General features: G+C 43.5%; 1 protein-coding gene across 2 annotated transcripts in view; it reads right to left on the reverse strand.

Moving 5' to 3' along the window:
* Positions 1-18,987, reverse strand: part of MAP4K3 (mitogen-activated protein kinase kinase kinase kinase 3) — a 251,546-nt gene that overhangs the window by 39,486 nt on the left and 193,073 nt on the right. For both annotated transcript variants that reach the window (XM_038761656.1, XM_038761585.1), the window contains 6 exons: positions 17,553-17,591; positions 17,218-17,271; positions 15,930-15,972; positions 13,273-13,432; positions 3,867-3,979; positions 1,585-1,626 (listed from right to left, as the gene is read on the reverse strand). In XM_038761656.1, the coding sequence (XP_038617584.1) occupies positions 1,585-1,626; positions 3,867-3,979; positions 13,273-13,432; positions 15,930-15,972; positions 17,218-17,271; positions 17,553-17,591 (451 nt within the window). The remainder of the gene's footprint in view (positions 1-1,584; positions 1,627-3,866; positions 3,980-13,272; positions 13,433-15,929; positions 15,973-17,217; positions 17,272-17,552; positions 17,592-18,987) is intronic.

Below are 18,987 nucleotides of genomic sequence, written 5' to 3' on the forward strand. Positions count from 1 at the left end.
GTTTCTCAATCGGCCCCCTTCTCAGCTTTAAGACCCATTAATTTCGACCTAACAACATAAATCTCCTCGATAGTACCAGTACTACTATACTGGGGCCGAAGGGAAACCTGAAACTTTAATAAGAGTTGTAGTAGAAAAAGGGAGGGTTTACCTGATCAGTAGTCAAAGTCACGAGGGACAGTTGGCTTCAGATGAAGTCCAAGTTGGCTTCCTTAAAATGGCCTCTCTGTCTCAATATAGCAAAGTTGTTGGGCATAAAATTCGGGGTAGTTTTGGTAAAAATGGGGTATCCAACCTCACTTCGGGGACATTTCAATGGAAATCTTAAAATGTAGTTTTCAGGAACAAAATGTGTTCTAAAATAAAGGACTGTCTGTAGTTTCCTTTTGTTAAATTTGAGAAACAGTTTGAGAAGCAGCGTGGCTCAGTGGAAAGAGACGGGGTTTTGGAGACAGAGGTCATGGGTTCAAATCCCGCCTCCTCCAACTGTCAGCTGTGTAATTCTGGGCAAGTCACAACTTCTCTGGGCCTCAGTTACCTCATCTGGAAAATGGGGATTAAAACCGTGAGCCCCCCGTGGGACAACCTGATCACCTTGTAACCTCCCCAGCGCTTAGAACAGTGCTTTGCACATGGTAAGCGCTTAACAAATACCATCATCATTATTATTATTATTAAATGCTACATGGAATATGGTTATAGTATTAAAGAGATGTTTTGTCTATAAATGGTGGCATAGTGATTAATAAATACAAAAAGAAAGGGGTTTTTTTTTTCAGAGTACAAATTTTAATCCAAGGCATGAAGGAGCTTCTATAGACACTAGGAAGTGCTCAGTGCCTACCAGTGACTGATTGACTTGATATTTTGGGTTTACATATTCTTTGCCAGTGGCATTTTGTGCATCTTCAGATGTACGCTAAAAACAGAAGCAGCATGGCCTAGAGAAGCAGTGTGGCTTAGTGGATATAGCAGGAGCCTGGGAGTCTGAAGGACCTGGGTTCTAATCCTGGCTCTGCCACATATCTGCCTGGTGATTGTGGGTAAATCTGCTAACTTCTCTGGGCCTCAGTTACCTCATCTGTAAAATGGGGATGTAAAGTGGGAGCCGCATGTGGGACAGGGACTGTATCCATCATCATCATCAATCGTATTTATTGAGCGCTTACTATGTGCAGAGCACTGTACTAAGCGCTTGGGAAGTACATATTGGCAACAATCTGATTAACCAATCTGATTAACTTGTATCTACCCCAGTGCTTAGTACTGTGCTTGGCACACAGTCAGAGCTTAACAAGTACCATAATTATAATTATTAAAATACTTGTAATCTCTTAATTTACAGAGGGAAATACTGACCAAAAATTTGATTCTGAATTCTCCAAGGGAGCAGAAATTTGAGAGTTGACTTTTCCTAACACTAAGCTTTAACAGAGCAATGCACACTTTTCTAAGAGACAAAACACTTCACACCAAACATTCACACACCTCAAGCACCTTAGCCCTAGCTGGAGTTGAGCCCAAGGCATAATCTTGATTTAATTCTAATATGGACAACTCACCCTATTCAACATTTATACTTACATGTACTTTAGGTGTCGGAGGGAGACCGTTGCTAATCGGTTTCTAGAAAAAGAAGAGCAGAGGCACAAATTTAGATTATACTCCTGCTAAATGCAGTATATTCTCAATTCGGGTTCAACCTCCAGCTGTGGCTATAAATCCTTCTGGACAACGAACTTCTTGAGGGCAGGGATCCTGTCTTTTATCTATTTTGTACCGTCCCAAAACCTTAGTTCAGTGTGCTGCACGCAGTAGGTGTTTAGTAAATGTTACTGAAGACGATGAAGATGAGTTGGAAAATGAAAAAAAAAATAGCGTCTTGCTGGAAGTTTTTCTGCTCTGGCACACTGCCACATTATCTGTTTCATCACTGCATCCAAGTGAAGAGATTGTCTAGTTTTCCAGCTACATCTAGTCTTATAACCGAGAGCATACTGTGCACACGTTTTATTTGAGGCTTAATGAGGGCCGTGGTCCATTTTAAAGACTGCAGTAACATTAAAAATAGAAAAAGCCATCTTTCTCGATATAAACACCCTCTCTGAGAAATATAGTAACTGTTCCTTTAAAGGGAATGACAAGCTTGTCCTAGCAGCCAGAGGCCGTTTAGAATTATTTACTTTCAATAAATAGCAGACATGCTTTTCAAATTCCAGTCTGCATCCGTTTTTTATTAGTCTGATTAGATATACTGGCAAAGAAATTCCTTCACGTTAAATTTATCCTGTTCCTTTGTTATTGCTGCCAAGCTCCGTCGTAGCCTGAAAATTTTCCTTCCTTAGAAAATGAAGCAAAATCAGAGGAGAATAATGGATTGCCTTATATCAACACTTCCAAATTGTAGCATATTATCATCTGTTGTAGCGTACCTAAAATCTGAAATTAGGAATCTCTGAAAATGTAATAATAATAATAATAATGGCATTTATTAAGCGCTTACTATGTGCAAAGCACTTTTCTAAGCGGTGGGGAGGTTATAAGGTGATTAGGTTGTCCCACGTGGGGCTCACAGTCTTAATCCCCATTTTACAGATGAGGGAACTAAGGCACAGAGAAGTGAAGTGACTTGCCCAAAGTCACACAGCTGACAAGTGGCGGAGCCAGGATTTGAACCCATGACCTCTGACTCCAAAGCCCGGGCTCTTTCCACTGAGCCACGCTGCTTCTCTGCGTGTAGCTGTTGCCCTAATGATACAGACTGCACGGAAGCTCAAGTACGAACAGAACAAACCGTCTGACGGTCGCTACGAATTGCTTAATAAAATGGAATCTCAGCTTCAACATTCTTTAGATAGTGTTTATTCTACAATGCAGTCATCTTTCCTAAGCATTGTGAGTACTCACATCCTGCTACAGCGATGACTCAAATGAAAATTCAAATGCTTAGGACTGAAGATTCTGCATCCTCACAAAGAATATTAAGTAGGCACTTGGGATTATTCCAATATGAACTGATAATGATAATTACATTAGAGTAAAATTCACTATCTGAGTTACAACAGGGAAGCTCAGGAAATACTGTCCTAGGTTTTGGAGTTTGCAACCCTGCTGGAAATGCTGAAGGGTCAAAGGGATTCTGGAGACGGACTCTCCTTAAAATAAACTTCTCGGGAAAATGGCTGTCCTTTAAGCACGCTTGGCTTTTATTCAACCAGAATGCTTCAACAAACACATGCCAAACATTACTGTTCAGCCTTATTAGCTGCTACGATTGACCTCGGCTTTTCCCGAGGGACCCTTATATATCCACTAAAGAATATTCTTGATGTTTTCCACATTCAAGGATCATTTTCTTCTGACTGAATGGCAAAATCATCGGCTGTGCAGTCTGTTAACTAAAGCGCAGTTAATTAGTCTGGGGACGACAGCAGTAACTTTCCTCTTTCTCAACTGGGAGATGTGCCCTTTTGCCTTCCGTAAGTCTCCCAAACTGCAAGAGGGAAGTTTCATAGTATGAAAGTAGTCCCAGTTGTTTCTGGCACATTAGTGGAAACAAATTTCCAAGTGTGTGTACGAGTTCGAAAGCTTGCCTTTCCAATGCTGTTCTGGTTTGTTCTGAAAGAGGGTTTGAGAGAGGCAATTTGAAGCACTGTCACTGAATTTTTTTGTTTTGAAGTGCTTTTCTCCTTTACCCTTCAGTCCCAGAAATCCTCCTCAGTCTCTGCAATGAATTTATTCGGAAATGTGGGAAACAGTAAGCGGTTTAATTACAAGAAATTTTAGTTACACTTTTTCAGTTGCATTTTTATAATTACAGACCCTATTACGGGAAGAAAAGATAGCACCTTAAAATAAATACCTACTGGTACATCCCTCCTTTCTTTTCTTGAGGAACAAGTCCCTCTGTTTTCATTTTGCTGTTGCTGTAAAGATCCATCTCTTTCACCATTTAGCTGGAAGGAACTCAGTCCATTCCCTACAAAAGACATGTTTTTAATTATTGATATTATTATCATTATTACTAACATTTAAGTAAAAGATAATCCCAGATGCACTGGGATAAATACAGAAAGATGATGTAAACCACAAGGAGAAGCAGCATGGCCTAATGGAAACAGCATGAGCCTAGGAGTCAGAGGTCCTGGGTTCTAATTCCGGCCCTGCCACTCGTCTACTGTGTGACCTTGGACAAGTCAATTCACTTCTCTGGGCCTCAGAGAGGGTTACGGAGATTATGACTGTGAGCCCCATGTAGGAAGTGTCTGTGTCCAGTCTGATTAGCTTGTATCGATCTCAGCGCTTAGCGTCAGGCACATAGTAAGTGCTTAACAGACACCATTAAAAAAAAAATATAGCCAACAATTTATGTGGGGGAAGGCAACACATAGACAGAATATCAAAGACGGTGAAAACGAATTAATATAAAACAATAGATTGAGATGCTTTTGGGATACCACACTTCAAACTGCCATTTGGAAATTCATCATCATCATCATCATCAATCGTATTTATTGAGCGCTTACTATGTGCAGAGCACTGTACTAAGCACTTGGGAAGTACAAATTGGCAATATATAGAGACAGTCCCTACCCAACAGTGGGCTCACAGTCTAAAAGGGGAGACAGAGAACAAAACCAAACATACTAACAAAATAAAATAAATAGAATAGATATGTACAAGCAAAATAAATAAATAAATAAATAAATGAATGAATGAATGAATGAATAAATAGAGTAATAAATATGTACAAACATATATACATATATACAGGTGTGGGGTAGGGAAGGAGGTAAGATGGGGGGGATGGAGAGGGGGACGAGGGGGAGAGGAAGGAAGGGGCTCAGTGTGGGAAGGCCTCCTGGAGGAGGTGAGCTCTCAGCAGGGCCTTGAAGGGAGGAAGAGAGCTAGCTTGGCAGATGGGCAGAGGGAGGGCATTCCAGGCCCGGGGGATGACGTGGGCCGGGGGTCGATGGCGGGACAGGCGAGAACGAGGTACGGTGAGGAGTGCATGCTGAATGCATGCTGGATTAGGTGGTACTTGGGAGGGGCCAGGTGACAGGCACCTCAATAATTCCAGGTAATCAGGCCTTGGGTCCAACCTGCCCAAATTTCTAACAACTGGGAAGGCGTGCTTCACTTGGTGGTGGTTGGAGGCATTGTGGGATCCTGGCCTGGGCTCAGTCATGTCCAGCTTCTGCCTTCAAGTAGCTCATTCATTCAATCGTATTTATTGAGCGATTACTGTGTGCAGAGCACTGGACTAAGCGCTTGGGAAGTACAAGCTGGCAACATATAGAGACGGTCACTACCCAACAGCGGGCCCACAGTCTAGAAGTTGTGTATACTTTGTATCTACCCCAGCCCTTCATACAGTGTGTGAATTTAGAAATGGCAGGGTTTCTAAATACACAAATTCCAGCCAGAATAATGTATCTAAAGCTGCGATGGTGGGAAGCTGCCCTTACTCTCTTTTATAATTTAGAAACGCAAAATGACTTTTGCTTTTTCTCAAGATGACAAAGGAATAAACAAGTGACAGGATTTCTCAAGGCAATTTTGAGGCAAATGAACCCCCAATGTGATACTTGTACATTCCTCAAAATCCTGGCTATTACAAATACTTCTGTTCCAAGTGAGTTAACTACATACTACAACAGAGAGTTGATTTTCTCTCACCCTCCCTGTCGTTGTTGTTACAGGCCATAGTTGTTTGAATAAAGAAGGTCCTCCTGTTCTGGGATTTCCCTCTCATTCGCCAACATTCAGGCCCAAACAGACCTGCTGCTGGTCAGTGGAAAGAGCAATGCCTTGGAATCAGGAGATCTGGGTTCTAATCTGGCTCTGGCTCCAGCTGGCTAAAGTACGCAAAAGTCACATCTGCCCTGTAGCATGTCCTAGTGGGAAGAGCACAGACCTGGGAATCAGAGGACATGGCTTCTAACCCTGGATCAGTGTTTGTCTGCTGTGTGACCTTGGGCAGGTCACAACTTTTTGGGGCCTCAGTTCCCTCATCTGCAAAATAGGGATTTTTTTGTAATGTACCTGTTAAGTACTTACTATGTGCCCGGCACTGTACTAAGCACTGGGGTAGATACAAGATAATCAGATTGGACACCGTCCAGTCCCACATGGGGCTCACAGTCTTAATCCCCATTTTACAGATGAGGGAACTGAGGCCCAGAAAAGTGAAGTCACTTGCCCAAGGTCACACAGAAAACTAGTGGCAAAACCAGGATTAGAACCCACGTCCTTCTGATTCCCAGTTCCATGCTCTATCCACTAGGCCACATTGCTTCCCACAGGATTTAATACCTTTTTCCCTCCTACTTAGTCTAAGACCCCCCACGGGGGACTTGATGATCTTTAATCTACCCCAGTGTTTAATACAGTGCGTGGCAAATAGTAAGTGTTTAACAAATACCACAATGGTCATTATTATTATCCCTGCCCGCGTACTGGCATGTGCCCCAGCGGGAACATGAAAGGCATGGGTGAAGGAGTGCAAGTGGTACTGTGCAAAACTACTAATAATGATGTTGGCATTTGTTAAGCGCTTACTCTGCGCCAGGCACTGTACTAAGTGAGCCCACTGCTGGGTAGGGACCGTCTCTATATGTTGCCAACTTGTACTTCCCAAGCGCTTAGTACAGTGCTCTGCACACAGTAAGCGCTCAATAAACACGACTGATTGACTGATTGATTGATTGGGGTGGATACAAGCAAATCAAGTTGGACACAGTCCAACAGGTTGTCCCATGTGGGGCTCACAGTCTCAATCGGTTGGGGGGCCGAGGGACTGACTTTGGGGGCTCAGGGGCCACTCGAAGGGGTTGTATGGTGGCCGGGATCCAAGGGTCCCGGAGCTGGCTCACCGGAGGGTGGAGAGGCCTCAGAGTGTGGTCGAGGGAACCCAGAGGCTGAGGCTTGGGAGTCGGGGGGGGTGGGGGGCATAGGACCACCATCCTTCCCTGCTACAGAGAAGCAGCGTGGCTCAGGGGAAAGAGCCCGGGCTTGGGAGTCAGAGGTCTAATTCCGGCTCCGCCACTTGTCAGCTGTGTGACCTTGGGCAAGTCACTTCTCTGTGCCTCAGTTACCTCATCTGTAAAATGGGGATTAAGACTGTGAGATCCACATGGGACAACCTGATTACCTTGTATCTACCCCAGCGCTTAGAACAGTGCTTGGAACATAGTAAGTACTTAACAAATGCCATTATTATTATTATTATTGTTATTTCTAGCACTAGAAGCAGCATGGCCTAGTGGATAGAGCATGGGCCCAGGAGTCAGAAGGACCTGGGTCCTAATCCCAGAAGCAGCGTGGCTCAATGGAAAGAGCCCGGGCTTTGGAATCGGAGGTCAGGGGTTCAAATCCCGGCTCCACCACTTGTCAGCTGTGTGACTTTGGGCAAGTCACTTAACTTCTCTGGGCCTCAGTTATCTCATCTGTAAAATAAGGATTAAGACTGTGAGCCTCTTGGGACAACCTGATCACTTTGTAACCTCCCCAGCGCTTAGAACAGTGCTCTGCACATAGTAAGCGCTTAATAAATGTCATTATTATTATTATTAATCCCGGTTCCACCAATTGACTGCTGGGTGACCTTGAACAAGTCACTTCTCTGAACCTCAGTAATCGCACCTGTAAAATTCATTCATTCATTCAATCAATCAATCAATCAATCGTATTTATTGAGCACTTACTGTGTGCAGAGCACTGTACTAAGCGCTTGGGAAGTACAAGCTGATAGGGATTAAGCCTGTGAGCCCTATCTGGGACAGGGTCTGTGTCCAAATCCATTACCCAGTATCTACCCCAGCACTTAGTACAGTGCCTGGCACACAGTAAGCAGCTAACAAATACCACTATTGTTCCTATCATTAGAAGCAACTTCTCCATGCAGAGATTCTTTGATTCCGAAGTCTCAGGGCCAAGCAAGGCTCATCCACCAACCCAGGCGGGAGGCTCTATTACCACCACAGCTAAAAATCTAAGACATGCAATGACCTGCTTTGAGACGAGGTACTTTTCAGAGCGGCATCTTTTGCCTTTCCCCTAACTGGGGCCACGTTTGCGAGCCCATGACATCGTAATCCCGATGAAACGAGTACACAAGTTCCCATCGGAACAACTGATCTAAAGTAGATATGGTGGGAAGTTGCCCTTATTCTCTTTTATAATTTAGAAACACAACGGATGCTGCCCCAAGGTGACTTTTGCTTTTTGGGAACTTCTCTTTTTGATTCTTTTGAAAACCACTGTAAATTGCTGATTCTGCTACAGAAAACCAGCCATTACTTGGGAAACGGAAACCGAGTGAAGTGAAAAATAAAGACCTAAAAAACCCCCCAAACCACCAACCCTCCAGTCCCACAACACATTTTCACAGAAAGAATCAGTTGTGGAAAAGGAGAAGAAAGAAAATCAATCAATCAATCGTATTTATTGAGCGCTTACTGTGTGCAGAGCACTGTACTAAGTGAAGAAAACTAAATTCCAAGAGGAAGAGAAAGAGAGAGGACATTTGACTGAGGATTGGAAGGAAGGAAGAGTAAATGGAGTAAACGCGGGCTGTCCATGTCAGCATGTGCCTTGGTGGGGCACGAGAAAAACTGCTCCCATCATCATCATCATCATCATCAATCGTATTTACTGAGTGCTTACTGTGTGCAGAGCACTGTACTAAGCGCTTGGGAAGTACAAGTTGGTAACATATAGAGACAGTCCCTACCCAGCAGTGGGCTCACAGTCTAAAAGGGGGAGACAGAGAACAAAACCAAACATACTAACAAAATAAAATAAATAGAATAGATATGTACAAGTAAAATAAATAAATAGAGTAATAAATATGTACAAACAGAAATCACTCTGAGGGACCCCGTTCTGGATTGTAGGGGGAAGGCGGAACTACTCTGCACATGCTCATAAGACACAGTCACCTCACAAGGACACACTTCTACACCATTTCTGGTATTGCTGGGCCTGTCCGTTGCTGGAAATAACAATAACGTCATCTGCCCCAGAGAAGCTGGGATTAAAAGCCATATTTGTTCAAATAAAGAAGGTCCTCCTGTATGGGGGTCCTCCTGTGGGGAGGTGGGGAAGAGATGATGAACTTTCTCTCCTCTTCACCTTTGGGGGCGGGGGATGCCAACAAGTGAAATTCTGGACTCCCATGTTGACAAGTAGTTTGCTCTCTTCCTCCCTTCAAGGCCCTACTGAGAGCTCACCTCCTCCAGGAGGCCTTCCCAAACTGAGCCCCCTCCTTCCTCTCCCCCTCGTCCCCCCTCCATCCCCGTCTTACCTCCTTCCCTTCCCCACAGCATCTGTATATATGTTTGTACATGTTTATTATTCTATTTATTTATTTATTTATTTATTTTACTTGTACTTATCTATTCTATTTATTTTATTTTGTTAGTATGTTTGGTTTTGTTATCTGTCTTCCCCTTTTAGACTGTGAGCCCACTGTTGGGTAGGGACTGTCTCTATATGTTGCCAACTTGTACTTCCCAAGCGCTTCGTACAGTGCTCTGCACACAGTAAGTGCTCAATAAATACAATTGATTGGTTGATTGATTTAAAGCACTCAATCATCTTTCCCCTTATCTCACCTTACTATTCTCCTACTATAATTATTATTATTATAACAGCCCGCACACTTCACTTCTCTAATAAAAATAATAATAATGATGGCATTTATTAAGCGCTTACTATGTGCAAAGCACTGCTCTAAGCACTGGGGAGGTTACAAGGTTATCTGGTTGTCCCATGGGGGGCTCACAGTCTTCATCCCCATTTTACAGATGAGGTAACCGAGGCCCAAAGAATTGAAGTGAGGCCCAAAGTCACCCGGATGACAATTGGCGGAGCCGGGGTTTGAACCCCTGACCTCTGACTCCAAAGCCCGTGCTCTTTCCACTGAGCCAGGCTGCTTCTCTAGTAAGTGCTCAATAAATACAACTGATTGATTGGCAGAATGGTTCTCTATATTCTACTACCAAGATATGCCTGGGGATTAAATATTTGTTGCCTCAGACTGGATGATAACTGTGGTATTAGTTAAGTCCTATTTTCCAAGCACTGTGCTAAACACTGGGGAAGATACAAGATAATCAGGTCAGTTAGAGTCCATGACACACATGGGGCTCACAGTCTAAATGGGAGGGAAAACAGGTACGGAATTTTCATTTTACAGATGAGGAAACTGAGGCCAGAGAAGTTAAGTGACTTTCTGAAAGTCCCAGAGCAGACAGAAAGCAGATCAAGCATTAACCCCAGGGCCTTATCCTCGACTCATTTCTCTCATTCAACTCGCATATTCAGTCTGTCACCAAATCCTGTTCATTCTACTTTCTCAACATCTCTAGAATCCAGCTCTCCCTCTCTGCCTTAATTGCTATCATGCTGAACTAAGAACTTATGTCCTGCCTTGACTACTGTATCAATCAATCAATCAATCAATCAATCGTATTTATTGAGCGCTTACTATGTGCAGAGCACTGTACTAAGCGCTTGGGAAGTACAAATTGGCATCACATAGAGACAGTCCCTACCCAACAGTGGGCTCACAGTCTAAAAGGGGGAGACAGAGAACAGAACCAAACATACCAACAAAATAAAATAAGTAGGATAGAAATGTACAAGTAAAATAAATAAATAAATAAATAAATAAATAGAGTAATAAATATGTACAACCATATATACATATATACAGGTGCTGTGGGGAAGGGAAGGAGGTAAGACGGGGGGATGGAGAGGGGGACGAGGGGAGAGGAAAGAAGGGGCTCAGTCTGGGAAGGCCTCCTGGAGGAGGTGAGCTCTCAGCAGGGCCTTGAAGGGAGGAAGAGAGCTAGCTTGGCGGATGGGCAGAGGGAGGGCATTCCAGGCCCGGGGGATGACGTGGGGCCGGGGGGCGATGGCGGGACAGGCGAGAGCGAGGTACAGTGAGGAGATTAGTGGTGGAGGAGCGGAGGGTGCGGGCTGGGCAGTAGAAGGAGAGAAGGGAGGTGAGGTAGGAGGGGGCGAGGTGATGGACAGCCTTGAAGCCCAGGGTGAGGAGTTTCTGCTTGATGCGCAGATTGATCGGTAGCCATTGGAGGTTTTTGAGGAGGGGAGTAATATGTCCAGAGCGTTTCTGGACAAAGATAATCCGGGCAGCAGCATGAAGTATGGATTGAAGTGGAGAGAGACACGAGGATGGGAGATCAGAGAGAAGGCTAGTGCAGTAGTCCAGACGGGATAGGATGAGAGCTTGAATGAGCAGGGTAGCGGTTTGGATGGAGAGGAAAGGGCGGATCTTGGCAATGTTGCGGAGCTGAGACCGGCAGGTTTTGGTGACGGCTTGGATGTGAGGGGTGAATGAGAGAGCGGAGTCGAGGATGACACCGAGGTTGCGGGCTTGTGAGACGGGAAGGATGGTAGTGCCGTCAACAGAGATGGGAAAGTTAGGGAGAGGACAAGGTTTGGGAGGGAAGACAAGGAGCTCAGTCTTCGACATGTTGAGCTTTAGGTGGCGGGCGGACATCCAGATGGAGATGTCCTGAAGGCAGGAGGAGATGCGAGCCTGGAGGGAGGGGGAGAGAGCAGGGGCAGAGATGTAGATCTGGGTGTCATCAGCGTAGAGATGATAGTTGAAGCCGTGGGAGCGAATGAGGTCACCAAGGGAGTGAGTGTAGATTGAGAACAGAAGGGGACCAAGCACTGAACCTTGGGGAACCCCCACAGTAAGAGGATGGGAGGGGGAGGAGGAGCCTGCAAAAGAGACTGAGAAAGAACGACTGACTTCTCTAACTCCTGTCTCTTCCCTCTCCAATCCATACTCCACTCTGTCGCATGACTCATTTTTTTCCCCCCAAAAAACCCTCTCCAAACTAAAAAAAACCCACTCAGTCCATGCCTTTCCTCTCCTCAAAAACCTCCAATAGTTGCCCCTCCACCTCCACATCAAATGGAAACACCTTTCCGTCTGAAGGCTTTAAAGCACTCAATCAGTTCTCCCCATCCTGCGTAAACTCCCAATCCGCACACTTGGTTCCACTCACACCAATCTACTTCCTGTACCTTGATCTCATCTTTCTCAATGCCGACCTGTTGCCAGTGTCCTCCTTCTATCTGAAACTCCTTCCCCCTTCATATCTGAGAGAACGCCCCACTCCCCACCTTCCAAAGCCCCTCTAAAATCACATCTCCTCCAAGAGGCCTTCCCTAAGACCTCATTTCCCTCTCTGTGTTCATCTATGCACTTGTGACCGTCTCCCTGAAGCACTTTCATATTCATCCCTCCCTCAGTCCCACAGCAATTACTTGCTTCTTTATTTTATGGTACTTCTTAAGCGCTTACTATGTGTCAAACACTGCTCTAAGCGTAGGGGTGGGTAGAGAAGTAGCATGGATCAATGGAAAGAGCACAGGCTTTGGAGTCAGAGGTCATGGGTTCTAATTCCGGCTCTGCCACTTGTAATAATAATAATAATAATGTCGGTATTTGTGAAGCGCTTACTATGTGCAAAGCACTGTTCTAAGCGCTGGGGAGGCTACAAGGTGATCAGGTTGTCCCACGGGGGGCTCACAATTTTAATCCCCATTTTACAGATGAGGTAACTGAGGCACAGAGAAGTTAAGTGACTTGCCCAGTCACACAGCTGACAGTTGGCAGAGCCGGGACTTGAACCCATGACCTCTGACTCCAAAGCCCAGGCTCTTTCCACTGAGCCACAGTAGCTTCTCCAAGCAGCTTCTCTTCTCACTTGTCAGCTGTATGACTTTGGGCAAGTCACTTGACTTCTCTGGGCCTCAGTTACCTCATCTGTAAAATGGGGATTAAGACTGTGAACCCCCCATGGGACAACCTGATCCCCTTGTAACCTCCCCAGCGCTTAGAACGGTGCTTTGCACACAGTAAGCGCTTAATTAATGCCACCATCATCATCATCATCACAAGTCAGTTAATCAATCAATCGTATTTATTAAGCACTTACCGTTTGCAGAGCACTGTACTAAGTGCTTGGGAAGTACAAGATGGCAACATATAGAGACAGTGCCTACCCTCATGGGGCGCTCAGTCTTAAATAGGAGGGAGAACAAGTAATGAATCCCCATTTTACAGCTGAGGACACCAAGGTACCGAGAAGTGAAGTGACTTGCTCAAGGTCATACAGCAATCAACTGGCAGAGAAACTGGCTGAGCCGGGATTAAAACCCAGGACCTCCAATTCCCAGGCCCGTGTTTTTTCCAACAGGCCGCGCTGCTTCTCAGGATCTCATTACCTAAAGCCAACGGCTTTTGTGGAGGTAATCGGGGAGGCGGTGGTCTGGGTGGGACTTGCGATGGCTTTGCTGGGCTCTCAGACACGGGACATCTCTTGATTGTTCCTTGATTGTCATCCTCAGGCGCATGAATTTCCTGTGGTATGTAGATGGATTTAGGCTGTAATGAAATAGAAAAGGATTCCATATAGAGCAAATGAAATTCTCTTGGCAAAACTCACCAAGAAATATTGCTTTCTTTAAACCTAAATACCTGTGAAGAATAAACACACCGCTGCTCCTTAGCTACTTCAAACTTTTATCTCAAAATGCGCGATCGTGTGGTTTTTGGACCCCGGCCAGAGGATATTAATATAACGTTCACTCAGTCTAAGCAATGGAATGCATCAAATCCCACAGGCTGTCAACTCTAAAGTCAAAGGTATTTTTTAATAATGAAAACTCAGACTAGGACTTTAGAATTTCACACCAGGAGAGAAGTGTTAATCAGTTTTATGAGTTAAAAATGCCAAGTGGCTAATCCAGAACATGGGGGATTCTACCGAGCTAATATATAAGACCCTGATTGGAAATTCATCTCACTCGTTACTGGCTATAAACTCATATTGACCTCAAGGGGAATACATGTGTCTAAAAACAGAAATAAACTGTCCAAGACAAAAGATTACACAAAAAGATCTCATAGCAAAACTTAGGTCTTCAGATTTTATTAAACCAAGATGTTCCAAAAAAATCCAATACCAGACATTAATACGGAAAATTTGGTTACGATTAATCAGAGTCATTTAGATTGGGTCTTAGATAATGGGCTCAGGACAAAGAAAAAACGGAAGCAATATAATTTAGAAGGGCGATATGAAGAACATGCTTACTGGCCTCCTTATTTCCAGTTCCTCTCTTCTTCGGTGAAGTCTACCTTTGGCTGAAGTTATCAGTCCCCTCCTCAAAACTTCCAATGGTTACCCATTTCTCTCCACATCAGATAGAAGCCTCCAATCACCATCCATTCTCAGCATGTTAAACAGAAACTCCCCATTTTACAGATGAGGTAACTGTGGCACAGAGAAGTGACTTGCCCGAAGTCATACAGCTGACAAGTGGCAGGCCGGGATTTGAACCCATGGCCTCTGACTCCAAAGCCTGTGCTCTTTCCACTGAGCCATGCTGCTTCTCTCCCAGGAGCTTAGTACAGTGTTCTGCACACAATACGTGTTCAATAAATACGACTGAATGAATGAAGATATTCTCACTTGATTATGTTTTCTTTCAATTAAGAGCTCATTCTATTGCTTACATATTGGAACATTTGAGAATGATCTAACAAATATAGTGTGGCAACCTTATCTACTTTCAGGGGACTTTTCCGGGCAACTACACTTTCTTTGTATCCAAAAACTTCCAATTCATTCATTCATTCATTCATTCGATTGTATTTATTGAGTACTTACTGTGTGCAGAGCACTGTACTAAGCACTTGGGAAGTACAAGTTGGCAACATATAGAGACGGTCCCTACCCAACAGTGGGCTCACAGTCTAGAAGGGGGAGACAGACAACAAAACAAAACATATTGACAAAATAAAATAAATAGAATAAATTTGTACAAATAAAATAGAGTAATAAATACGTACAAACATATGTACATATATACAGGTGCTGTGGGGAGGGGAAGGAGGTAAGGTCCACACAGCTCAGCATCAGGCAGAAACTCACCACTGGCTAGAGGCACTCAATTGGCTCTCTCCTCCCTACCGATCCTCGCTTCTCTGCCACTAGAACCCAGCCCGCTCACTTGGATCCACCAACATCCTCACTGTGCCTCGCTCTTGTCCCTCTTGCCAGGGACTCCTGGCAGTGTTTAACACATAGTAAGCGCTTCGCAAATACCATCATCATCATCATCATCATTATTATTATTATTGAGAAGCAGCGTGGTTCAGTGGAAAGAGCCCGGGCTTGGAAGTCAGAGGACATGGGTTCTAAACCTGGCTCCGCCACCTGTCTGCTGTGTGGCCCTGGGCATGCCACTTAACTTCTCTGTCCCTCAGTTACCTAATCTGGAAAATGGGGATTAAGACTGTGAGCCCCAAGTGGGACAACCTGATTACCTTGTAAGCACTTAATACCATTATTATTATTATTATTATTATTATTGTTAATAATCTCTCATCTCCCTGTTTTATTTCCCTTCATACTTCACCTATGAACTCAAGGCCTTACCTCTTAAGCACTAAAGGTACTCAACTCCACCCCTATATGATGTCAGCATATGAATGTGTAGCGTTTTGCCTTCCAGAAGGACAAAAGCTACTTATCTATGGGGCTTGTTCTCCAATGGTGTATGGACAAACACATTTGCATTTATGGGTTCCTGAGAACAAGAAAGATTCCCCCTGGTTCCCCATCCTTTATGATATTTTAAAGTCTGTCTCCGATCTAAATTGTAAGTTCTTTGAGGGCAGGGTACTCTTTGGTGCTCTGCAGATATTTATTACAGTGCTCTGGAAAGAGTCAGAATTCAGTGAATACTGTTGATGAATCAGGTGTACCATAAATGGGATGCATAGATCCTACCACATTTTCTTTAAAGAGAACAAAACCCACATTTTTGCTACACACCAATCACCAAAATGCAATCAGGAAAAGAAAGAGACTTACTTTTGGTGGCAAAGGAGGTGGTACTTTGGGTTTCATAGTTGATCTAAAAAGACAATCAAGCCCAGAATTAGCACGCTTACTTAAAATTTTCTAAATGACCTATGTCACTGAAAATATTTTCTTAAAGACCCCAATGAATTATTCCTGTAATTTTAAAATCAAAGCACACGAGTTATGAAATTTAAAGATTCTTTTGATATAGCCTGAAATCATTTCAAATTACCATATTACATTTTTAACGACTTAAGGAATATTGCTGTACCTCCTACTTACATCTGGTGAAAGGCTGTGTTAAATCAAGAAATTAAGTTTGATAAAGTTTTAGGTTAACTATAGCTAAATATTCTTTCAGAGACTACATCACAAGAAACTTCTTTGTTTCTCATACGAGCTGTAAAGAATTTGGTATAATGGTATGATGCTTTGGAAGAGTAGTATTTTTCAGAAACGCAAACACAGTGCTCATTAATTTCCATAAGCAAAGGGCAAATAACTCAACAACTACCTACAAACAAATTCCAATAGGAAATATTTTCTTTCGTTGATGTCATCATTTTCCTGCAACTCGGGCCGATCGATTCACAGGCACAAAATGAAAATGATACAATCCAATTGCTACAGAATTAAGCGGCAGCACCTGCCTCTTTGGGAGTAAATGACAGCATTTAATGCAGCTCAAAACCCGTGGAAAATATCTAGATACATTTCTAAAGGCAACAGAGTTCCACTATTACTACTACATCTCAGGTATGTCGCTTCTCTTCGGAGGAACTTTAAGAACTTGACAGACTCAACCTCTTTAACTTTCTCATTTTCTTAAACAAAGTATGAGGGCTGAACCTAAATGATACAAGCTAGGATTAATTAAAAAAACAACCACTGGAGCTTATATTTTAAAACACAAGTGGGTAGGCATTTCTATTAACTTATGAAAGAAAAGGAAATGAAAACTGAAATCTCTCATACCAATAGGGCCCTGCAAAGGAGGTATACAGGGACAGAATTGTGCTGCGGGGAGACTGGGCTCTAGGGGAAGGCGATTCTTGCCCTGTGGCAGAAACTACTGTGAAAGGGAAAAAGATGCTCAACCAGATATCCCAAGGAACAGATGAAAAGTCTTCAGCAATGTTGGTGTACAAAAATCAGTTAGGAAGTGCCAATAGAATAATCAGGATGGATGCTCTGAAAATGTCGAAATGCGAAAAGTATACTTCCACTGAGAAAGTACTGTAGTTCAAGACAGGCAGCTTGGAAGAATCGGCTAAATTAAAATAGAAAAGTGACTCACTGTTTAGATTCATCATCATCCCCCTCATCATCTTCTAAGTGAGCCACATGTCCCCTAAAAGAGATCAAAAAGGGGGACATGGCAAATTGGGCTATGCTATGTGGCTGCAGATATTAGGAGAATTTGGATCATGAGATGTCCCCCCCAAGGGTCATTTCTACACATAATTTTATTTTAGCTTTTGTTGGGTGCTCTTTAGAGCATTGAATCAGTACAAAAGGATGCTTCTTCTACATCAACTAGATATACAACAAGACATGTGGATGGATCATAAACGATGACAAAAGTACGCCTCAACATACAAAGCATTTTAAAACGGGATAGATAAAAATTACCGCTGATGTAATTCCTCCTCGACGGATTTCAAGAGACTCCTTGAAAAAGAAAATGAAAATAAAACCAATTTGGTAAATGTACACAGTAGAGCTGAAAAATAACTACCTAAGCAATTTCATACCATCACAGACGAAAATCCCTATACTAATTTACGTCCAAAAGTAATTAGAGCTCCGGGGAAGGTGCGTGTGTGGGGGGAGAGGCATATTAGCTGAAATTAATTAATTGTCTTTAATCAGGATCTCTATGTAATGCCATATATAAAGCAGCAGTAATTATCGCTAAGTGCTATTTTCCCAGTGGTTCTGCCTAGCCAGCAACTTCACTGAATAAGGAAGGATTGTTACAAAAGGAAAGAATTCTAATGCTTGGTGAAAAATACCAGTTTGAACATAAGACTGGAAGCTCACTGTGGGCAGCGAACGTGCCTACCAACTTTTGTGCTGTGTTCCCCTAAGCCCTTAGTCCAGTGCAGTGCACATAGTAAGTGCTCAGTAAGTACGACTGACTGATCGATAAGAAAACCCACTATGAGACGTCACCATAAGAGGGACAAAAACGAATTCCAGGGTCCCTAGGAAGGGTTGCCAGCCCCCAGTTCTTTGCCAACACAGTTGTCCTGACTCCTGAAATTATGTTTTCTTTTTCTCGAAAAAAGTAATGCAACACTTTCAAAGACTCATGCCTCCCGGCAACCCCTGAACATGAAAGTCAGCAGGTTGGATCTCTGCGAAAAGCATGCATGCATGTGATGTGAAAACATGAATGTGTAGCACTTTGCTTTCACAGAAGGACAAAACTACTTACCCGTTGGGCTTACTCTCCAGTGGTGCCTGGGCGGACACATTCACATTTGTTGGTTCCTGAGCCCAAGCCAGAATAGGTGAAACTACACTACACTTGGTAGTTCACACGCATTTTGATTTTCAAACCAAGGTTCCCTGGAGTTTGCTCAATTCTTTTCACTGAAGGACCGTGGACCGAATTCAGTCTGCCACGAAATCCTGTGTTGTTCCCCAGAGACATTTCTAGGAGCTGCCCTTTCCCCTCCATCCAAATGACTAGACTCTAGTCATTTCATTCAATCGTATTTATTGAGCGCTTATGGTGTGCAGAGCACTGTATTAAGCACTTGGGAGAGTATGATACAACAATAAACAGACACATTCCCTGCTCACGACAAGCTTACCCAAGGTCAACTACAGCATCAGCCTACTCATTGGTCTCCCTGCCTGCAATCTCTCTCCCTTATAGTCCGTACTTCACTCTGTTGCCCAGATTTTTCATTCGTTCATTCAATCGTATTTATTGAGTGCTTACTGTGTGAAGAGCACCGTACTAAGCGCTTGGGGAAGTACACTACAACAAGAAAATGTGACATTCCCTGCCCACAACAAGCATCACTGTTTCAACCATTCTGCATATAATAATAAT

The sequence above is a fragment of the Tachyglossus aculeatus genome, chromosome 1 (assembly GCF_015852505.1).
Source record: "Tachyglossus aculeatus isolate mTacAcu1 chromosome 1, mTacAcu1.pri, whole genome shotgun sequence".
In the NCBI taxonomy this organism is placed as follows: Eukaryota; Metazoa; Chordata; class Mammalia; order Monotremata; family Tachyglossidae; genus Tachyglossus; species Tachyglossus aculeatus.